The following is a 19640-nucleotide window of genomic DNA, read 5'->3' on the forward strand; positions in this document are numbered from 1 at the left end:
ATAGCACATTTTGGGGACCAAAATAAAAAATGAATAGTTAATAGTCTACAATTAGAGAATAATCGCAATATTTTAGTTGCTTTTATTTGCTTTGAAGTCTTTATATGCTCTACTCTTTTGGACCCATTTGGTTATGTAAGGGACAGCAAGCATGAACTGGCTACAGATAACAGGATACTTCTGTCTGCATAATTCACAGAGTATATTCTAATATAATATCTTTTCCACTTTTTTTTCAGATTAATTGGAAATGCATCAGTAGCACTTAAGGAACTTGTAGGCAACCAGAGTAGATCTCTTCCCTTCAAGCTTATTTCCCTGCTAAATGAAAGGGGAGAGAACATTGGCGTGAGTGATTTCCTCCTTTGTTTTACTGATTTATTGAATTAAATACTCTAACAAAAAGGTTTAATATGAAACATTTCAAAATCATTTCAGTTTACTTTATAGATAAAATTATTAGTGATTTTATAGGCTAAAGCACTGAGTGGAGAGACAACTAAGGTATGACTACGTCAACACCATCTAAATGTTGCTCAATATGGACAAATATATTTTAATTACATATGTTGGTTTTCAATAGTATGTAAATGACTTAGAGCATATAGTTAATAAGAATCAACATAGCACTAGATGTTTAGAGAAAAAATTGAATTTACTTGCTTAATTGCCAGTTTGAATTCCCACATGCAGGTTTTGCTGCATACCTTGTGAAAATCAGCTACCGTGATAGGCCCTGATTCTGGAAAGCACTTAACAAACCTGTTTAAAAATCCATCCCTATTCAGAACAGTACTTAAACACTTTGACTTAAGCATGTGCTTAAAGTTAAGCCTGTGATTAATTGCTGTCCTGAACAGGGTTGCTTTCCTGCATCAGGAGCATAGTACATGATGCACCGTAGTTGAGTTAAGATACCTGGCAATACACACTTATGTGCTCAAAGGCAAGAGCAAGACCTTAGTGCCAATTTCAGTTATCTTCTCTGAAGCAATTCAGAGTCATATGTGACAAAATACAAACTTTTTTGTTGACTCTTTGTTATACCCTGTTAATGCTTTAGTGTTGTAAAGTACAACTAAGTGCTGCAGACCACGGTATAACCAGTATTGTAATGACACTGGAAAAAGACATCGTGCTTATTTGTAGGGTAGAAGCATGGCCTGAGAGTTAGGAGAGCTGTATTCTACCTCCAGCTCAGAGTTGCTGTCACATTGAACAGATAATTTTCTCTTTTTCTGCCTCAATTTTCCCATCTGTAAAATGGGGATCATACTACTCACCTAGCCTGCATGGGTATTATGAGGCTTTAATTAATTAAATGTATAGAGTACTGTTAAATCATTGGAAATCAGTATGATAGGATTTTCTAAATGTCATAAATACAGTACCTCAGTTTCTCAAATACATTTTCAGATTAGTTGCAAAGGGTGTGGCCTGTAGTCTTTGTATGTGTATACTAACATAGCAAGGGATAATGCCCATTTATTTCTTTGTTTTTCAATTTGTCATTGTAAACTGTAGTACAAATACTTGTTTGCTGTTAAAGTCGACTTGTAGGACCACTTGTTTATCCTGCTTTAAGTCAATTATTACATATGTAACTGTAAATTTCTACACAGGCAACGATTGATTTAGTGGTAGGATATGAGCCACCAGCTGGGCCTGCAAATCCAAATGATCCAGGGGGGACCAATGCACAAGGCACTGAAGGTATATCATCTTTCTTCAAAATATTATATTCAGGTCATGCAAGATAGAATTGTTCATCACAAAGAATGGAAAGTAATTGACAAGCAAGCGTGGCTAAACTGGCTTAGGGAAAGGTAGTCAGACGATAAATGCTTCAGAATTGAAGAACTGGAACTTTTGTTTCCTGTTAACATATGTTCTATCTGCCAGCTTTATCTGACACCATTGTCTTCAATGGGAACAGTATTACTCAGGATAGTTTAGATCAAAAGCAATTTAAAGGCTGATGTGCAATATTTCTTTTGAGAAAGAAACTTTATTCCAACACACAGAAAAACTGCTGCTGTAGGGAAGGCCAGCAAAAACAAGGAAATGCATAGCTGGGGGACATATACTCTAAATCCTTGAATACCAAGACATATTGGAAAAAACATTAATGCCTGATCCACAGTAGACTGTTATTGGAGGACACTGTTATGTGTTATGTTAGGCCCCAAATTTGACTAACTCTGTCATTTTTATGTACTAGTAAGGAAAATTCTTTGGACTCTAAATGTTTATTAAATATATTTTAAATTAATCTCCTACTGAGAATGTTTTTTAAAAAGCCTCCAATGTTGCAGATCACACATGAAAGATGTGAAATTTGTCACTGCCTTCTCTTGCAACAGCCAGTTAACTAACAATTCCAGTATGCTAACAGGGTCCACATGAGTTATGCTGGTGCACAAGCAAAGAAGTAAATAAAAAAAATAGTTAAATAGTAGAAGGATATTATTAGCAGGTATGTGTGATATAATCCACTAAAAGTTATGGCAAGAGTTCCACTTTATTTGAAGGTTGATATTCACTTGCCATCTGTCTTTGGAGGTTTATATTCACTTGCAGTCTATCAGGAGAAAGGCCTTTCTATTTTCTGTATCACCAAATATCAGTTAGAATGATGAAATAAAGGCACCGTCAAGTTTTTTCAATACAACACATTCAACAGTGTGGTACTTCTAAAAGCAATGGAGGCTCTCTTTTATTTAATAAAGGACTAAATGATGATAGAAGGTGGTGCTATAATGATCTTTATTAACTTAAAATCATTAATCTGACATGCTTTGAGTTGTGTTTTGTTTGGCAACAAAGCAATGGGTTATACATGTGCTAATATAGATTTGATGACAGGGTTTGTTTGGTTTTTTGGTTAAATCGTTCATATTGGCCATTGACACCTTGTGTGGATATTTGTATTTTGCTTATCTCAAGCAGTTTTATTCAATCATTTATTATGCTTGTTTTAAATTCGTCCACCATTCTTGTTAATTTCTGTTGTGTGTCGTTGCCAGATTTTATTTATATAAAGGCTGTACAAGCACAGTCTGGCTAAGATTCATTGAAAAATATACAGTATACTTAGTAAATGAAGAAAGCAACATCAATGTTATTTGTGTATGGTCATAATTACTGAGGGAGAGAATGACCTTAATTTCAAAGCATTATATGGGAATTAATCTGTGAGACTGCAGTTTTAGCTACATAAATTAGGATAAATGTAGCTAAAACTGAAGGGTCGGGGTAAGTGGTCAAAGCAATTATTTAGATAAGTTTTACCAGACACCATGTGTAAGCAGTCAGTAATAAGGGATATACACTATCATCAGTTTCCAAAGAAACCAGTTCCCCCGTATATGTGCCAAAGCTGGTACGGAGCAGAACAACAGGGTCCTGGCACTGAATTTGCAGTATTAACTATTTCCATAAGTTGAGATGCTCCCAAGTCACATATAAAGATCCAGACTTATTAGAAATTTCCCCAACCCATGAAATCAGAGGTCTGCAAAAGAAAATTGAACACATCCAACAAGTTAACTGAACCTGTTCTCTGTGGGTGGAATCCTCCCCTTGTGTAGGAGCAGAGGGCCCTTTGAAGGAGAGTCTGTGTGGTTCTGATGGTCAGGTAGACAGCAGGATTTGGGAGAGTCATGTTTTGTGCCCACACACCTACTTCACATACAGCCCACCATACCCTGTGTGACTGAGCAAGGTGTATTTGGGGGTGGGGCTGTCCCACAGGGCACTGAAAGTTGAAGGATCCACTGCTATGCAGATCTTTTGGTTCTGATCCATTAAATTTACCTTTCATGATTATTAAAAAGGACTGTGTGAAAATAGCAAATATTTAAACAAATCAGTTTAATTCTGATCCATTTCATGGCCTCAAAATATTTCTTTGAATGAGCTGATAGTTTCTCAAGTAAATATGCAACATTTTTAAATAGTGCATATTTTGATGTTAAAATTGATAGTAATTTAATTTTGATAATCTCGAAAGTTTTCCCCAGGTTGGTCCTGTTTTCAAAGTAAGTAAAGATGACAGTATATGAAGCTGTTATTGGAGTATTGTTGGACCTCTGGATTGTAGATATTAGTCATTCTGAGTTATCAGTTATGCTCTCTTTTCACTAATTTTAGTACTGAATGGTGGTCCTTCAGTTTGGTGGCTCATGAGTCCTTAACCAGCCCTTCCCCTGCTGGATGTCTTTCACCTTATGCTGCAGCCCATTCTGAAACTAACTGCTTCTCTGTGGTATTCAGCAGATCCTGTGGTTTTGAAGTCTCTGCCAGATTTTGACCTCTTAAGATTACTGAAATTAAGTTGTTATTTTCCGGAAAGCCTGTTGCATAGTCTGCAGTATGCTTATAGGGATTTAGTGTACAGGTGACGGGAGAGTGTTCTATGTAAAACATATACTTAGAGGCCAGGGTGTAACCTTTCAGCACAGTTACAGAAACCTGTTCCTCTGGTTTGCCTCTAGGGATGTGTCATCTGCAATCTTTCGATTGCATTGTAAAAAGTGAATCAGTTAGGCCTTTATAACAAAGACAGAAATTAAAATGATAGATTTCTTTGGTGAAGTCCTGGCCCCACTGAAGTCAATGGGAGTTTTGCCTGAGAGGTGGGGAGTAGATACTATAAATCAGTGGTTCCCAAACTTGTTTCGCCACTTGTGCAGGGAAAGCCCCTGCCGGACTGGGCTGGTTTGTTTACCTGCTGCATCCGCAGGTTCGGCCGATCGCGGCTCACAGTGGCCGCGGTTCACTGCTCCAGGCCAATGGGAGCTGCTGGAAGCAGCGGCCAGCATGTCCCTCAGCCCGCGCCGCTTCCAGCGGCTCCCATTGGACTGGAGCAGCGAACCGCAGCCACTGGGAGCCGCGATCAGCCGAACCTGCGGATGCGGCAGGTAACAAACCGGCCTGGCCCGCCAGGGGCTTTCCCTGCACAAGTGGTGGAACAAGTTTGGGAACCACTGCTATAAATTAACAAAGACTTTGGTGAAAATTTCTAAAATTCAGAATAGCACTATGCAAACTTTGACTTGAACTACAAAAGTATCAATCAGCATCAGTTAATATCTGGTATGTGTGACTATTTTAGATAGATAAATGCAACCCTAACTGTTCAGCAACTCTACATAAAACTTAGTTCAGCAAAACAAGTTACCAAACAAAACTTTGTTAGTTCACCTTTTCATATATTCAGTTTGTGAAATCAAACTGCCTGTTAGTCTAGTCTCAGAAATGCAGGTGAAGTCATTAGTAGAGCTTGTAACCAGTCAGTTGCATGGGCAGTGTGGGAGACAGATTACGACACAGATGTCAGTAAAATGGAACTGCATATTGTTGAAATTTATAGATGAGTTTAGAATATGGTACTTCATCTGTGTATCCAGGGACACATCCCACTAGGGACATTCACAAGACATGATTAATTTTTTTCATTCACACTCCAGGCCGACAAACTACACACAGAAGTTCAGTAGAGGATAATTCACAGTGTCAGCACATATAACATTAGCTTTCATAAAGTTGCCACTCTCCCTAAACTTCATTTACCTAAACTTCGTTTACCTGGAACAGGGCTTTTCAACATTTGCAGCTAACCCTCTTCTATCCAACACCCCTAACTCTAGGTTCTTGGCAACTGATGGCTCTGTTGATCAAACTTCCATCATTTCACCTAAAATAAATCCCAGGCTCTGCTCAAGACCCTTCCTTTAGCTAAAAAATTTGCAGGGCTCAGCAGCTGAATTATCTTTATTACTCCCAGGGGCAATTCTGTGCCACTGCACAATGCAGAATTCACACAGAATTAATGCTCTGTGCAGAATTTAATTTCCTCCTGCAGAATTCGTGATGCAGAACTGCTGGCCACCACGAGGGGCTGCTGGACTCAGCAAAGCCTAGGTCTCCAGCAGCTGAGCTACATTTATGCAGGACCTTTGTGCCTCCAAATTCAAATGTCCCTCTCTTTAGAGACACGATATCCAAGTAATTCAGTATCACCTCATGTCCAATGAGAAAATGGAGGGGGAGTTATGGTACAGCCCTAAGGATTATAGAACATTTTCTTGGCTAGGCAATATACTGGTACTTGGTCTAAGGTTTTCCCAAGTTCTCAAATAGTGTTGTTATTCAAGACACTAAAAACCTTAATTACACCCAAACACCTTTACCCTTAGTCTGCAGTTTTGTAACTGTTTAATACCATCTAGCCAGTTCCATCACTTCTGTAATACACTATTCCTTAATTAACAAAAGAAGTTAAGAACACCATGGGAAATATCCTTTTGTGGTTTGGTTCTTGTGGAAGTTTTGCAATAGTGGTATATTAATGGATGGACCAATGTTGCAGTGCCAAGTTTAATTCATGTAAAAGGTTGATATTTAATTGATATATACAGAAACCTTCCCAGATTCATAAGTTAAATATTACAGGGGCACCGTCAGAATTTCATTTTAGATACAAAGATGAATGCACTAATCTCCATGGGCAAGTGGGAAAGCCTGAAAATGTTCCTATCTATTTAAAACAGGAGCCTGATGTAAAAAGCTGTGCTATGGTAGGGCCCAATCTACTCCCATTAAAATTAACTTCCACTGGAGAAGAACTGGTCCCTTACTGTGCAGCTACTGATAATGAAATGGTGCCTTGAGGATACTGCCTGGATTCTGCTTTGCCAAAAGCTTCTGGAAGTGGATTTGATAGATTGCAAGGGGACTCCCTTAGATAGTCTTCATCTTGGAGGTGACACGTACATAGTCATTGCATTTAAAATATAGAATTAGCTGCAGGTGGTCCAACTCCACTAGCTTTCAAGAAGGAAGAAGCACGTTGATTAGAATTAATTGTTATGAAGTAGCATTAATACACTTTCTGTGCACATCTTTGACCTCATGCTTTTATTACTGTAATTTTAATATTAAACTATTTGTTTACTAATTGTGCTGCTTTCCCCTGTGTTAGATGGAGAAGAAGATGGAGGTTATGAGGATGGGGCTGATGGTACAGTTGATGGCATTGCACCAGCAGTTCCAAGTGACACAAAGGAAGCCCAGCTTGCTCGGCGCATCTCTAAAGGAAAGAAAACGCGAAGAATCCTTTCTAACAAACCCCAAGACTTCCAGGTAGCTGAGTGTTAAATACTGTACTTTTCCTGCACAACCTGAGATAATCTGAATGTCAGATACAAGACAAGCTAATGCATTGTAAAAGGATACAGATTATAACAGAATTGACAGCAAGCCCATCTTTCAAGTGTGTTTTTTTTCCCCAAGCACATCTGTTAAAGCGCAAATATTCACAAAATAAAATCTAGGAGTTTTGCACAACTCTTGCTGAAATGTAGGGAGAAATTTACCTGTTGTGTAACTATTGAGTTTAAACTAGAACAATAAAGGTTTCAGAGTAACAGCCGTGTTAGTCTGTATTCGCAAAAAGAAAAGGAGTACTTGTGGCACCTTAGAGACTAACCAATTTATTTGAGCATAAGCTTTCGTGAGCTACAGCTCACGAAATTGGTTAGTCTCTAAGGTGCCACAAGTACTCCTTTTCTTTCTTAGAACAATAAAGATTTCAAACGTAATTATGGTAAGAGCAAGTCCAAAACTGAAGATGCTATCTGAGAAAGTTGTGTCCCAGAGTTCTCTGGAGAATATTTTTTAAAATTAAGGTACAGGACTAGCGAGGATGTTAAACAAGTGTTGTAATTATTGTAGTTGGAACATCTGAAATGGCTAGCCAGTCTAAATCTGCTAGCTGCTTTGGTGTTATCTTATTTTGGTGGATAATGGAAAAGAGAAATACTGTTGGTTTCAGTATGATCACAGACAGACAGACATGCACTGTAAGGTATCAGCTACAGCATGCCTTGTGTATTTAATTTTTTCAGATTCGTGTTAGAGTCATTGAAGGTCGTCAGTTGTCTGGAAATAACATAAAACCAGTAGTCAAAGTTCATGTTTGTGGGCAGACACACCGAACAAGAATCAAAAGAGGAAACAATCCATATTTTGATGAGGTGAGTATTTAGAAAATACACATTTAATTATATCTGAAAATCAGTTAGATGGCACCCTCAAATCAACAAAAATCTGTTATTTCAGAAGGGATAGAGGGATCTGGTTCATAATGAAGCACCCCCAATCTGCTTAACAAATAAGCATTTTCTAACATTTTTAAGGTAATTCTGGTTAATGTGTAATGTTAATTTATAAAAAAAAAAACCATTTCTTCACATCATAAAACTCATGCCACAATTGACACCATTTCTGGGAAGAATCAGGGGCCCAATCAACTTCCCATTAAAGTGGATAGAAGCCATCCTTTGATACAGCTGATCATGTGAAATAACAATGACTTGGGTAGACCAATCACATGAATGGTTCTGTTCTTTTCTCTTACGAAGAAAAGACAGAGTGTGGTGCTGAGCAGTTGTTCATCTCTTGAGCTCAGAGTGGTTCTATTCTGTCACCCTTCCTGCTCAATGTGTATGTGAGGTTTTGCAGGAGACTGTGAGACAGTTTGGACTGTGATACAACCATATAGGGATAAGGTGCAGGTCTCTGTCTCTTCTTTAGTCAAACGTAGGTGATGTGATCTCTTTGCCTGGGCTTCGATGAGAGTGAGTTGGGAGAGGTGTAGCTCAGAATATCTGGAAAGTAATTCAAACCATGGATGCAGGAGAGAATCTGTCCCACAGACTTTATATTGAGGGGGAAAGGCTGAATGTAGGGCTGAGTATATGGAAGTATTTAGCATATGGAATCCACATAATTTGTATTAATGACATGAGTGGCATTCATTTTTGTTACTACATTATAAGAGAATAGGGGCTAAACTCTGGCTTCTTGCACTACTCTGATGCCACAAAGGAGCCAAGTCGGTGGATTAACTAACCAGCTGAAATTCTTCCAGCATGGTGGAATCCCCAGCTTCTTGTTCTACACCACACCTTCCCTACTGCAGCCCCCAGCATAGCTGATACGGCAGCGGTGCACACAGTGTGTCTGGAGTACTGGTGCATTCCATCCATCCCTGCCTGATGTACTGGTCACTTGTGAGCCATTGCCAGCCAATGCAAATGGCACTGGGGTTTGAACCAACCCATGGCCAGCCTCAGCAGGCTACAGGTGGAGTACAGTCACTTCTTCGCATCATCCCCTGCCACTTGGGTAATATGCTGAGCAGAGCTTGGTTGTGCCTGCAGGTCAAGCCTGGTGTTTTTTGGTTAAGCATATTTTATAAATAAATAAATACAAATACTTCACAAAATCTGTGCTACCAAAATCAGTTTTATTTCCATGCAAATAACCATGAAATTCTTAGTGCATGAATCATCCTAGCTGGCACTAGTTGGCATCCTTGTTGATAATTGCAGTAGAGAGGCTAAAGGTTGATTGAATATGCAGACTGAAGCACTCCAGCAGCTCTCAAAGAGGTTCCGCCAGGGCAAGGTTAAGACACATTAGCAGGTCAATGCCGGGGAAATGTGCAGTGCAACTGCCCGTGCTACACCTATTCTGTGGATAAACAGTGGATTTCACTTTTCAGGGCAGTGCTAAATTCACATGTAGAACATCCAAACAGGAAGTAGACTAAATATATATCAACAGATATATGCCTGGCAAGCTACTTAAATACTGTATGTAGCTGCAAATCATGATGTTAATGTTCTAAATCAGTTTGTTTAATCTTAACAGATATTCTTCTACAATGTTCACATGACCCCTTTAGAGCTGCTTGATGAAACAATAAGCATTCGGGTAAGGAAAAAAGGCATACCTTTGAAAAACTCACTGGATGCACATGACACTGTCCAACTAGTGCTGTATAAAGATTGGAAAGATTCATTCCTTTTTTTTCCCTTTTAGGTGTATGATTCATATTCTTTACGAGCGGACTCTCTGATGGGAGAATTTAAGGTGCGTATAAAGTAGACTTCCACATTCTGCATATGTAACCTGCACACCTTCTGGGTGTGGTGTTCTGTCCCATCTAGTGGCACTGAGACCACTTAGAGAGAGAGAGAGAGAGAGTTAAATGAGTCTGCTCTACAGCCTTAGCTAAAAGCACAAAGCTCCAGAGGTCTCTGGTTTGATCCCACCCGCCGATGACTGGTGTCTGTCGGCGTTACAAGTGGGGGCTCACCCAAGATTTCAACTGGGAAGTCTCTGAAGCTCGGGACACACTTCCTCAGCGAGGGGAAGTATGTAACCCACATACTTCCTGGGTGTGGTGTTCTGTCCCATCTAGTGGTACCAAGACCACTTAGAGAGAGAGAACGAGTCTGCTCTACAGCCTTAGCTAACAGCGAGTTGGCTTTTACCTCATGTGGTAGAGGCTCATGCACTGAGGTCCCCAGTTCGATCCCGCCCGCTGACGACCGTGGTCTGTCGGCGTTACACCTACACTTAGGGGCTCAAAGGAAGATTAGAGGAATATGTAAAGCATCAGTTTTAAATGTATTACTAGATACTGTGTTTGAAAAGGTACAAAAACTTACCCTTATAATGTTTTGCTTTTAATGCTGGGAAGCATTTACTCTTACCAGTAGCTTTGGGACAGTCAGTCCTATTGTTTTGTTTGTTGACTATTGTCTGTGCCTGCTAGCACTGCAAAGCCAGGGCAGTTAAGAGAACTAACTCAATAAAGTCAAGGGGAGTTACTCCATATTGACACTGGTGTAATTAAATGCAAAATGCAAGTTAAGTTACCTGGTCTGTATAATAGATGTACCTTTCATGTACAATTAATATTTATAACATGGTTTTCTACCTAAAGCAATAGGACTATCTGTCCCAAAGCTACTGGTAAGAATCTGTATAGTCCAAGAAAAGAAAAATGAATTTCAGTCTCCAAAGGGTAAAACAACTGCTATGGAAGGTCACTGTCAGTTGTACTGTATCACCCGGGTCTTGAAGGAGGAATTCAAAAAAATTGCCATTGGTTCACAACATTGTCATATATTGAATCATGAGATACAGAATCTCAAAATTTCAGAGAAAGGTGTCCCTTTGTTTAAATAGGCTTGTGTAGTAACAGAGAGGCAGGAGGAATCTCCTTAGTTAGTGTAAATTGTCTTAGCTCTCTTGAAATCAATGAAGCTATGACAATTTACAGTTGCTGAGGATCTGCCCTGGGAAGTGGGGATGCATACCACAGGTGTTTGTACCCAAAACAATGTAGAAAAAAATGTCAAACAGTTGTAATTCGTACTGGTGAAAATCCACTCCTATAACTTCCACAAGGTCAATATTGGTAAGTACGGTATTTTACCTTTGCCAGTTGCATGCAGTAAATGCTAGTGGGGTAAATTAAATCAGCCTGCAGAACAGTTTAATGTATATGTCTATGTGTATATATATCCAGGTAGATAACTTCCTGGAATATTTTATTTAGGTAGAAAGGAAGGCTTTTCTAAATGAATGAATGTCTCCGTCATCTAGTCCTGCTGAGGTTGCATCTCCTCCCCCCACGCAGTGGCACATTCTCCACCACCTTTCCAGAGGATCACTTAGCAGCATATTGTACAAATGAATTCTCTTCTCTTCCCTCTGTTCCCTTTCTAGCCCTGACAGGAGCATGCCACACAAGGCTTTTATTTTTCATAACACAGAAACAATGTAATAACAGTATGAAAAATTGAAGGGAATTAGGGCCTAACCCCTTACATAATTTCTAATTATAAGGGTAGGTAAGCACTGGAATGGGTTAATAAGAAAGGTTGTGGAATCCCCTTCATTGGAGGTTTTAAATAGGTTAGACAAACACCCGTCAGGGATGGTCTAGGTACACTTGGTCCTGCTTCAGTGGGGATGAACTAGATGGCCTCTTGAGATCTCTTCCAGCCCTGCGTTTCTAAGATTCTATGATTAAAGCCAAACACACATATTTGTGACTGTATTCTGCTACTTCTTAGGATATAATATTTTAATCTTCATTTCAGATTGACATTGGGTATGTTTATGATGAACCTGGTAAGTAACTATCTCCTCAAAGCCTGAGTTTCTTCTGCTTTTCCTTTGGCTTGAGATGCCCAATTAAACAGGCTGTGACTTTTAGTTGTGTTTCTGAAGTAGAAAAATATGCCTAAACACATATGGATGCAAAGTTAGTTGAGACAGAGACAGATGCTTCAGACCTGCAGCATCTTTATCAAAACCTGCCTTTAGCTCTTCAGTAGTTCCCAAATGCGGTATAAGTAGCTTACATTTTTTTCACCCTGACGATTTTAATTTTGGTATCATTAACTTAAAAACAAGAATTAAGTATCAAAAGTCATGCAAAAACATGGTGAGAGAATGGTTTCCCTTAGTATGCCACTCAGCATTTTAACATTGTTGCACAGCTTGTTGGGGGCTGGACTTTTTAAAATCAGAAGGAATTGTTTTTAATAATTATGTTCAGGGTAGATTGTACTTTGGGACAATTGGCCTTGATTGTACGGCTTACACTTCTACTTCTTCAGTGAAGGAGAAGGCTGATTTATTTATTTTGCTTTATTTCAGGCCATGCAGTCATGAGAAAATGGCTTCTTTTGAGTGACCCTGAAGATACAAATTCAGGAACTAAAGGCTATCTGAAAGTCAGCATGTTCGTCCTGGGGGCAGGAGATGAGCCACCAGTAGGTTTCCTTTGCAAATGTGTTCATCTTTAGTCATGTCCCCAGAACCTTCTTTCTTATACACTACGTGCTTGGTACTGGTTAATTCACTTTGTGAGTATCGCCAGGAACTAAGGCCAAGATTTTCACAGTAACTAGGGATTTTTGAGTGCCTAACTCAAGGCACCTTAAAGGACCCTGATTTCCTGAAAATCAGGCCCCTCTGAGGTGTCTCAGGTTCAGCAACCAACATATTAGTTACTTTTTTAAAATCTTGGCCTTAACTACATGGTACTGGCCAGAAAGAGCTAAAAATATAGAACCTCCTTACAATCTGTTTCTTTGCCTAACTACCTCTCACTCCACTACTGTCTTCAGTCCGAATATTGCCATACCAGCTTTCACAGTCCGCTGTTAAAGCCTCTCCCTGGTGCTTTCTTGCTCCCATTGCTGCCTTCCCTCCCAGTAACCTGGTGTATCTCCAGTAGTGGCTCCCACTACTACCTTCCCCTTCTCTATCCTGGTGATTCTTGCAACAAGGATGATTGGGAGAATTTGACAGTTTCCTGTTTGTTTTCAAAGGGGACGTTGTAAATTCTCCCAAATTACTTCAGGAGTTGTACACAGTTTCCAGCCGCAGTAACATGCTTTGTCAGGAGATCTTGTGACTTTTAGTGGATTATACTTTTATAATCCACCAAAGGGTGTGAAAATTCCATACAGTCACCACTGCCCATGAGTGCAAAAAAGCACCAGAAACCTATAAATATCACATCTTCATGGTTTATGCTTATTATTTTAAAAATAGCTATATGGACTGCCTAGAAAAAAAGAGAGTGGTTACTCCAATTTAATACTGATGAGGTTGAAACTGAAAAGAACACATTTTAAGCAGAACAAATTTTTCTGGTTTTATAATTTTATAAACCCTAGTTTGTAATGCAAATGCAGATAGATTTTAACTTGTGGGTGGACTAAAGGATGCTACTATGACCAATTACCATATTATTATACATGACTGTTTAGCATATGATGCCTTTCTTATATATAGGTTGATAATATATACCAATATATCTCCAACAGATGGAAAAAAGAGAGCGAGATAATGAAAATGATGATGTGGAGAGTAATCTTTTACTGCCGGCTGGAATTGCACTTCGATGGGTCACTTTCCTTCTTAAAATCTACAGAGCCGAGGATATTCCCCAGAGTATATAGCTTCTTATTACTGGATTGTACAAGACTGCAATTGATAACTCGTAGAAATATCTGTTAACTGATTTAAAAAAAATTCCCAGACATAAAACAAGCAACCATATAGATTACCACATAGTTTGAGCCCATAATTCTGTGATGGTTTAAGCAGCCCATTTCTTTTTTCAATATTCAATCAAATCTATATAACTTTTGTAATGGGTAATACAATGTTATCATCTCAGATTAAGTGAAATTTTATTATAAATGGTGATGGTGTGTTGTTTGATCTACTGGTGTCCCTTTGTCCCTCAAACAGAGATTCGAGATGATAATTCAACTGAGTAGGAAGTCTGTATTTGAAATCCATCCTTTGATTCTGAGTTGTCTCTGTTTAATTGCTCTACACTTTCTCCAAACCCCAAGTCAAAGCTTGTTGAGACGAGTTCAAAACTCAACAGGTTAAACAAATTGTTCCTAAACAAAGTTATTAAAGACCATCATTTTTTTCCAACTTATTCGAAATGCAAATGACACAAAATGAATACTATCAATAGATACTGGCTTCAACATCGGGAGAAGGGAAGTAGTCCCTGTGTGCAATACACAAAGTATTGTGCGTCCCTGGAAATTCATTATACCTTAGACATTTTTGGTAACAGAACGTGTCTGGCTTTTCTATTCAGTTCTTTCTCCTTCACTGTGCCCTTTCTATGTCTGGGATGACAAACAGGCCACCTTCAAGACTGCTGATCCACTGCTACTTGCTGGAGGGTATGAAAGGATTGCATAAACTCCTGTTTCCCCAGCTCTAGGCTAACATCAAAATTCACTGTGATCTTCTCAGGACCAAAATTTTAGAAGTTGCTTCTAAATCTCAATTATTTTTTCATTTCTAGTAGCAAATATTTATTTTTGAAAACTGAATACATACGACAAGATTCTGACCTTAATTATGTCTATGCAACCGCATTGACTTAAGTAAGATTGCTAAGAAGTTACTGAGACCGAATTAGGCCCATAATCTTCAAGAAAAGGGTTAAAGTTAATTTTTGCCTTATAATTTCTCCTTAGTGGATGATGCTTTTGCGCAGACTGTTAAGGAACTATTTGGAGGTAATGCAGACAAGAAAAACCTAGTAGATCCATTTGTGGAAGTTTGTTTTGCTGGAAAAAAGGTATTTGTCTGAGTTAATATTTAAAATCTTGCAAACTAGTCATATACTTGAAAACTGTATTCACACGTCTAAGTGTTTCTTAAGATGATTGAACTGTAGGTCCACAGTGCATTGTCAACAAGAGAAAATGACTTTCAGCATATCTAGTTCAACACTTTGTAAAACAGGAAGGAATAGGTGGAGCTAAAATCTAGGAGTGCACATGAAATATTAAAAATAAAATCATGGGGAACTTCAGTTGATAGAGACTAAAGTTATTCATCTGCATAAGGGTTTACAGTACTGGGTCATAAAGCATATTCAATAGACTGAGGACATACCATAGCATACCATAGAAAGGGTTTTTAAAGGTGTGCTAATGACTCTAAAAGAATGTATGACTAAGATGTAGGGGCTTGACCACTTCAGATTACCTGTTTATCGGGTTGCTTTATATAACTGATTTACAGTAAATCTAAGGGCATAGTTGCACGTTGCACATACACTAGTTTTTCATAATGACTTGCTTTCATTGCAAAACCAAACACCGACCCAAACATCAATTCCATGTTATTGTTAGCACTTAAATCACTGCTGGTTTTAGGCACCGGTGGTATAAACAGTTGCACACGATGCCACAGCAATGAGGCCTCTAATAGGCATCAACAACAATGGGAACCTGGTTGCCAATACAATACATCTTTCATCCAGTCCAACATGTAGACAAACCAAACATGAATTCACCAGGGCTGATCATCCCTTTTTGTTTATTTTCCTGCTGTCATTCAGTCATATCTGGGTGCCACTGTGGTAGCACCTTTTTTGCGCCTGGAGGAGTTGATGAGCAGTTTTTTCTGTCAGTTAGAAGCTCCGAAGAACCCTGGTTTGGACAACGGTGGAATAGTTTTGCCTCTTGCATTTAGGTTGTATAAGCAGATCAGATCAGCAATAATTACCAACCTAAGCAGGACCGGCTCTAGACACCAGCAAAGCAAGCATGTGCTTGGGGTGGCACAATTCCAGGGGCGGCATTCCGGCCATTCTTGTTTTTTTATTTTTCTGCTTGGGCAGTTGCGCTCTCGGTGCTTGGGGTGGCAAAAAACCTAGAGCTGGCCCTGAACCTAAGGCTAATGACTCACTAAATCATGGAAAACTTAATATTCACCAATTTATTTGAGCATAAGCTTTCGTGAGCTACCGCTCACGTCATTGGATGTAGCTCACGAAAGCTTCTGCTCAAATAAATTGGTTAGTCTCTAAGGTGCCACAAGTCCTCCTTTTCTTTCTGCAAATACAGACTAACACGGCTGTTACTCTGAAACTTAATATTCACCATTAGCCACTGTAGGACCCTGTGATGGCATACCATTTGACCAGCCTGAATACAATTTATCCTAAATTGTGACTGGTTCCATGCTTTTTTGTCTGATTTTTGAGCTTGAGCTACTATAAAATCTGTTTCATTTGGGGTGTTTTTTGTTTTGTTTTGTTTTTTGCAGGTTTGCACAAATATAATTGAGAAAAATGCTAATCCAGAATGGAATCAAGTTGTTCATCTTCAAATCAAGGTTAGCTTTCGTCTTGCTTCTCTAAATATCCACCATCAGTTTTTATTATTTTATTCAGAACATTTTTTTAAATGTGAAAGATAAATAATGAATCATTTTATTTTCTCTACTTTTTTCCAGTTTCCCTCAATGTGTGAAAAAATAAGATTAACAGTTTTTGACTGGTGAGTTTTGACTCTTTTGTATAAAGTATTAGATAAAATAAAATTGTGTTGAGTGGAAAAAATCCTGTTTCTGTATAATTCACAGGGTTTTGGAACCGTAAGCCCTGATTCTGTAAAGCACTTAAGCAAATGCTTCATTACCCTTCCTGAACAGTGATGCTTTCCTGAATTGGGGCCATAAATAGTATGGCATTGGCACACCATTGATTTCTGTGCATGAAATGGGTTAAATAATACTTATAGAATAACTTTCTAATAAATTATTTTACAATTCTTCCCCATTATTTTACCAACTTGTAGAGATAGGCAAATAATTCACCAATATTTGCAAACATACATTGATTCCATATGTTTGTTTCCAAAATTTATATGACTATTTTTGTAATTATTTGCCTAACTCTAGTCAGCAATGTATATTATATTGATTACCATGACATTGGCTGATATTCAGTGTATCAAACCTGTGTACAATTTTTGGACAAGTGGGCCAAACATTAATATGCTCAAGTTATAAGTTTTATTGTTCTTACTGTGGGCCTGATTGTGCCCTGATTGTTAGGCATAGTTCTAGGCTGGGGATGGAGCCACCCAACCCCCAGGGAGCAGAGCAGAATACCTCTTGGAGTTCCAAGTGTACAGAGATTGCACATCTCTGGTTACTACACACCTTTAGGGGTTGCAACTTACTTCCTCTAGCTGGACTGCCAGTTCTGAGACTGAAATTCTGCCTGACCTTTGAACTATGCAACGCTGGGAGCAGCTTCTTATGCTCTCCCCTCCTACTGCACAGCTATGTAAAAGTCAGACATCATCTGGTGTTTGTTATTAAAACATGCTAGGTGGTCTAAACATATATACCCTGTAAATACATTTAGCCATTTGTAGCTTGCCTCTATTTAGGATGACCATTGTTGCATTTAATTACAATCTTACATTTCATATAGGGATCGTCTTACAAAAAATGATGCAGTAGGAACAACGTATTTAAGTCTCTCCAAAATTGCTGCTTCTGGTGGAGAAGTAGAAGGTGAGTTATTCAGCTTACACATTTCAGCAAGTATTTTCTGTGTATTTAAGAGAAATGATGGGAGAGTGTAGGGAAGTTTGCTTTGCTGGAGTTCCCTGTGTTATACCAGTTCTGTGGCTTAAAGAAGATCTTCTGTTTTCAGTGCTTTCTAACTGGCCACTTTCCAGAACAGTAACTTTACTTTTTGAAAAATCGCATGGTACTGAAGTATTAATAATTAATTCACAAAATCTAAGGAAGTATTCTGTATATACTAGATAATTCAAAACTCAGTTTTCTGGTACATATAGAAAACTTTATTGAATATTTCAAACTCCATATAACTGTTAATTCTTCAGTTGATCTATAATCCAGAGTGCTATAGGATATTTTTAGTGAATTCAGCGTTTATGAAAGGGGCCAATTTGAAGTTCACTGTTTCAGAACCAGTATAGAATGGGGAGCCATAGCAAATGTGACCTTGGCCGCCACTTCTTTGCCACGCTGCCCAAACCTTTCTTTTGGAGAAACAGCCTGAAGTCAAGAGACGATTAGCCAGTCTTCCTGATGAGACTGCCTATAAGATGCCAATTGTGATGTGAATACCAGTCTGGTAAGAACTGATCCAAGACCACCTCTCATTTCCCATATGCCACTGAACAGCGGTCAAATGGCAATGACTCTTGGTTACTACTCACACCAGTGATCTAGAAGAGAGGGGTTCTATATCTCATTGCCTGAGCCTACCTAAACTGCAAATCACTGGATTCATTCAATAGTTTTCAATTAAATTATTTAAGTGGATCCAAGCATGTGTCAAAGTTTTTCAGTCAATTGGTTCTGCTACTTATTGAGAAAACTAAAAAGCTGAACTGATGATGACTGCAAGAAAACTCTAGGTAGGCAAAGTTTCCATCCTCCTGAGATATTTTCTCTATTAGGGCTTGTGTGATCTGTGAACTTATTGAAATATTGCAAGAAAAATATAATTCAACAACATTTTTCTTCCCATAGATGGTTAAGAAAAGACAAAATTGAGATTTCCTTCCTGTTTCTGTTATGCTATACTTATAACTATTTCAGTGTAGTTTGTTTATTCCCATTAGTTACAATTATGTTGTAATTTATTTTATTAATAATTTCTTTATCTACTCATAATATGTTTCTAACTTAATGATTGATGGATGTGTGTGTGTGTGTGTATATACACACACATACATACATACACAATTTCATCTTCTTATAGAAGGATCCCATTTATTGGTGGGCCAACTCCTTGACAAGCATGGCGTTGTTTTGCCAGAAATACATGTTTAATGTTTGTCATAAAAGTTTTACAGCATATTAACTGTTCCCATAGAAGAGTTCGCAGTAAATCATGCTTGATATTTATATAGCTGCCTAATATAACAAGTAAGGTGAGTTAGCCTGAAGGAAGCTGGCCCCAAATAATTTCCATCATTTGAATTCTGAATTAGTATTTTTCTCTGATATATGTAATGAAACATCCTTATAGTTGTCTAAGAAAAGCCCTGCTTGTTCATGAGTAAGCTACCAGGTAAGTAGTTTAAAAAACAAAACTACATTGGCCTCAGTCCTGTAAAGACTTGAGCATGTATTTAACTTTATACACGTGAGTACACTGGTTTGAGAACTATTCATGTGCATAAAGTTTACATGTGTGCCAATCTTTGCAGCATCAGGGCCTATGAAGATTGTTCTGCCTTCTCCTCTACAACAAAGTTACTTCATTTCTTCTGTGTTTCTGATTTGAAATCTGGGTGCTTAATTACTGGAAAAGTCTTGCTCAACATCTCTTCTGAAAATTGCTATTCCAGTGTCAGATCTTCAATACAAGATCCCAACTCTCCTCCCCTTGAGGTCAATGGCAACACTCCCACTGATTTCAAGGTGTGCAGAATTGGGTT

The 19640-nt window shown here is 38.5% G+C and overlaps 1 protein-coding gene across 2 annotated transcripts in view; it reads left to right on the forward strand.

The window, feature by feature from the left end:
* The window catches only part of MYOF (myoferlin), a 116431-nt gene that overhangs the window by 34056 nt on the left and 62735 nt on the right, over window positions 1-19640 (forward strand). For both annotated transcript variants that reach the window (XR_014712358.1, XM_084633627.1), the window contains exons 4-16: window positions 240-348; window positions 1623-1713; window positions 6986-7146; window positions 7911-8039; window positions 9721-9783; window positions 9892-9942; window positions 11967-11997; window positions 12529-12644; window positions 13707-13833; window positions 14892-14995; window positions 16474-16542; window positions 16663-16706; window positions 17651-17733. Coding sequence is in view for 1 of the 2 variants with exons in the window: in XM_084633627.1 (XP_084489753.1) it covers window positions 240-348; window positions 1623-1713; window positions 6986-7146; window positions 7911-8039; window positions 9721-9783; window positions 9892-9942; window positions 11967-11997; window positions 12529-12644; window positions 13707-13833; window positions 14892-14995; window positions 16474-16542; window positions 16663-16706; window positions 17651-17733 (1178 nt within the window). In the remaining variant the exon portion in view is untranslated. The remainder of the gene's footprint in view (window positions 1-239; window positions 349-1622; window positions 1714-6985; window positions 7147-7910; window positions 8040-9720; window positions 9784-9891; window positions 9943-11966; window positions 11998-12528; window positions 12645-13706; window positions 13834-14891; window positions 14996-16473; window positions 16543-16662; window positions 16707-17650; window positions 17734-19640) is intronic.

This window comes from Lepidochelys olivacea (genome assembly GCF_965140295.1).
Source record: "Lepidochelys olivacea isolate rLepOli2 genome assembly, chromosome: 7".
Classification (NCBI taxonomy): domain Eukaryota; kingdom Metazoa; phylum Chordata; order Testudines; family Cheloniidae; genus Lepidochelys; species Lepidochelys olivacea.